The 2374-nt window shown below is 53.1% G+C and overlaps 1 protein-coding gene across 1 annotated transcript in view; it reads left to right on the forward strand.

The window, feature by feature from the left end:
• Positions 1-2032: 2032 nt before the first annotated feature.
• Positions 2033-2374, forward strand: part of PHYHIP (phytanoyl-CoA 2-hydroxylase interacting protein) — a 3737-nt gene continuing 3395 nt past the window's right edge. Inside the window, exon 1 of the mRNA XM_031065218.1 lies at positions 2033-2251. Coding sequence (XP_030921078.1) covers positions 2056-2251 — 196 coding nt within the window. The 5' untranslated portion in view covers positions 2033-2055. The remainder of the gene's footprint in view (positions 2252-2374) is intronic.

The raw sequence follows: 2374 nt of genomic DNA on the forward strand, positions 1-2374 counted from the left end.
GCCCCTCACCCTGCCCGGGCAGCCACGGGCTCGCCGCCCCCACTGCGCATGCGTCGCACACGGCGCGCTCTTCCTGGCGCGACGCCGCTGCCGCCATCTTTGCTGAGGGCACAGCGGGTTTGGCAATGAGCCGCCATCTTTGTGGTTGGCACTGCCCAACCCTCTGTGAGGGCGGTGGCGCCATCTTTGTGACCGGCTCTCCGACCGGGCACCGGGGGCAGCGCTGGGGGGGACATTTTTTGGGAGGTCACTCAGCCCTTCATTTAACATCCTCACGAGATTCCTGCAGTGCGACCACCCCCTCAGGATCCTCTGCAGCCCCACGGCCAGCCGACACCCCCACAGAGGGGGTTCATGCGTGGGCACCCCCTCGCAGAAATTTGGGGAGCAATGAGGTTTTGGGGTGCTCTCCCATCCGCCCACCCGAAAAACGCTTTGCCCCTCTAAGAAGGGTGTTTACCACATGCAAAACAAAAAGTCCGTCTGTCCGTCTGCCCCCCTTGGGCTCTGCCCCCCCATTCCGCGGGGGTCCTGTGTGGGTACCAGCATTCCCACGCACCTCCTCCATCCTCCATCCCATTTTTGGGGCCGGGGGGGGAAGTGTCCCGGTTGTGCCGTTTGCGGGACAATGGGGACACCTCCTCCCGGCCCCAAAAATGGGGGGAACAGGCAGAACCTGCCCACCACCCACCCCCAATCTGCACCCACATCCCACTCTGCCTCCATCACCTGACGCCGCACGCATCCCTCCATGCCATTGGCAGAACCGGGAGGTTTTTCCTTCCTCCCCCTTCTCTCCCAGCTCCTTGGATATCTATTTTTCCCCTTTTTTTTTTTTTTTTTTGCCAAGTAACACTATTTGACCTCTTTTCACCAGCCATGTTTTACTCATTCTTTTGAGGTCTACACTGCAAATCTAGTCCATCCAGACAAAAAGCACAGTTTTTTCTCCCCTTTACAGAATAACTGGCATCATCACCAATCCTAGGTGCCGAAATGACCCCAAATCAGTTGTGTCTTCTGCTGAGGGTGCTGTCCCAAGCCTGACTTCACATCCCAGCTCTGAACACAGGGCGCCAAGTGGGCTCTGTTTGGTCACTGGCTCTCACTGCAGCTGTGCTGATTGCTCAGTGGGGAACATGTCTGTTCTCACAAAGAGTTTAACAAATTAACTATGAACAAAGTAGCCTGGAAATGACATAGATTAACACATGCTGTGTCATGCCAAGAAGCAGCTTGTCAGATTGTTGTTTTCGCAAATCTGAAAGGAAAATTCCCAGGACCCCCTAAATATACGGAAATATTTCCACGTTTAGCTGTGTTGGAAAAGAACACAATCATTGCTGAGGAGAAATAAAAAACAGCCCAGAAAAAAAAGTAGGGTATAACAAGGCTCCCAGGAAGCATTTGCAGCACAAACAAGATCAAACACAAGGGAGAATCTGCTGTCTTCGTGTGAACTCCACAACCAAATGAGATGCTACGAATGAATTCGGGGGTCACCCACATGTATTTTGTTAACAAGCATGGGGAAAGCCCAAACCTGAAAGCTTACAGATGTTTAGTGCTTTTTGCTCTTATCCATAAAGGAGCAGCTCCAAGAACCGTCCTGGCCTTAACATGAAATGGGTGTCTGCATTAGCCCTCAGTGTGCCTTCATCTGCAGCAGACCTTCTGGGGGCAGGGTGTTGGGGGGGCTGGGTACAAAATAGCCCAAATCTCTTCAAGGCAAAACCAACAGATGAACCCAAAACATGTTGACAAATGTCTGGTACTGTTTGATACTCTCTAGTTGGTTCCTGCTGCAAGATTGTCATGCAGGGTTATCTTAATTTCGTTTACATGACCCCATTTAGGAAGTTCCTTAAATTCTACATCATCTGGTAGTGCTACTCTTGGTACATGCATACATCAAAAGTTAGATGTGAAAAAGCTGAAAACCACCCTGAAACCAGCCAGGATTGTGTAAATTTATTAAATCTATCTATTAAGAGCGAAGCCTTTGGGTTGTTTTAGCCTGGCTGTGCCCCCCGCAGGAGCTCAGCCCCTCCGGCCATGGAGCTGCTGTCCACCCCCAAAAACATCGAGATCAACAACATCACCTGCGATTCCTTCCGCATCTCCTGGGCTATGGAGAAGGGGGACCTGGAGAGGGTCACCCACTACTTCATCGACCTCAACAAGAAGGAGAACAAGAATTCCAACAAGTTCAAGCACCGGGTGAGCCGGGGGAGGACGCGGGACCCCCTGCCCGGGGAGAGGAGATGGGGATGGCAGGGAGGAACCGGCTCTTAGCCCTCCCTAGCGCTGAATTTGGGTCATTCCCGTCACGGGACACGCTGGCGGAGGGGGCCGGGACGGGGGTCGGGGGGGG

The sequence above is a fragment of the Geospiza fortis genome, unplaced genomic scaffold (genome assembly GCF_000277835.1).
Source record: "Geospiza fortis unplaced genomic scaffold, GeoFor_1.0 scaffold594, whole genome shotgun sequence".
NCBI classification, from domain to species: Eukaryota; Metazoa; Chordata; class Aves; order Passeriformes; family Thraupidae; genus Geospiza; species Geospiza fortis.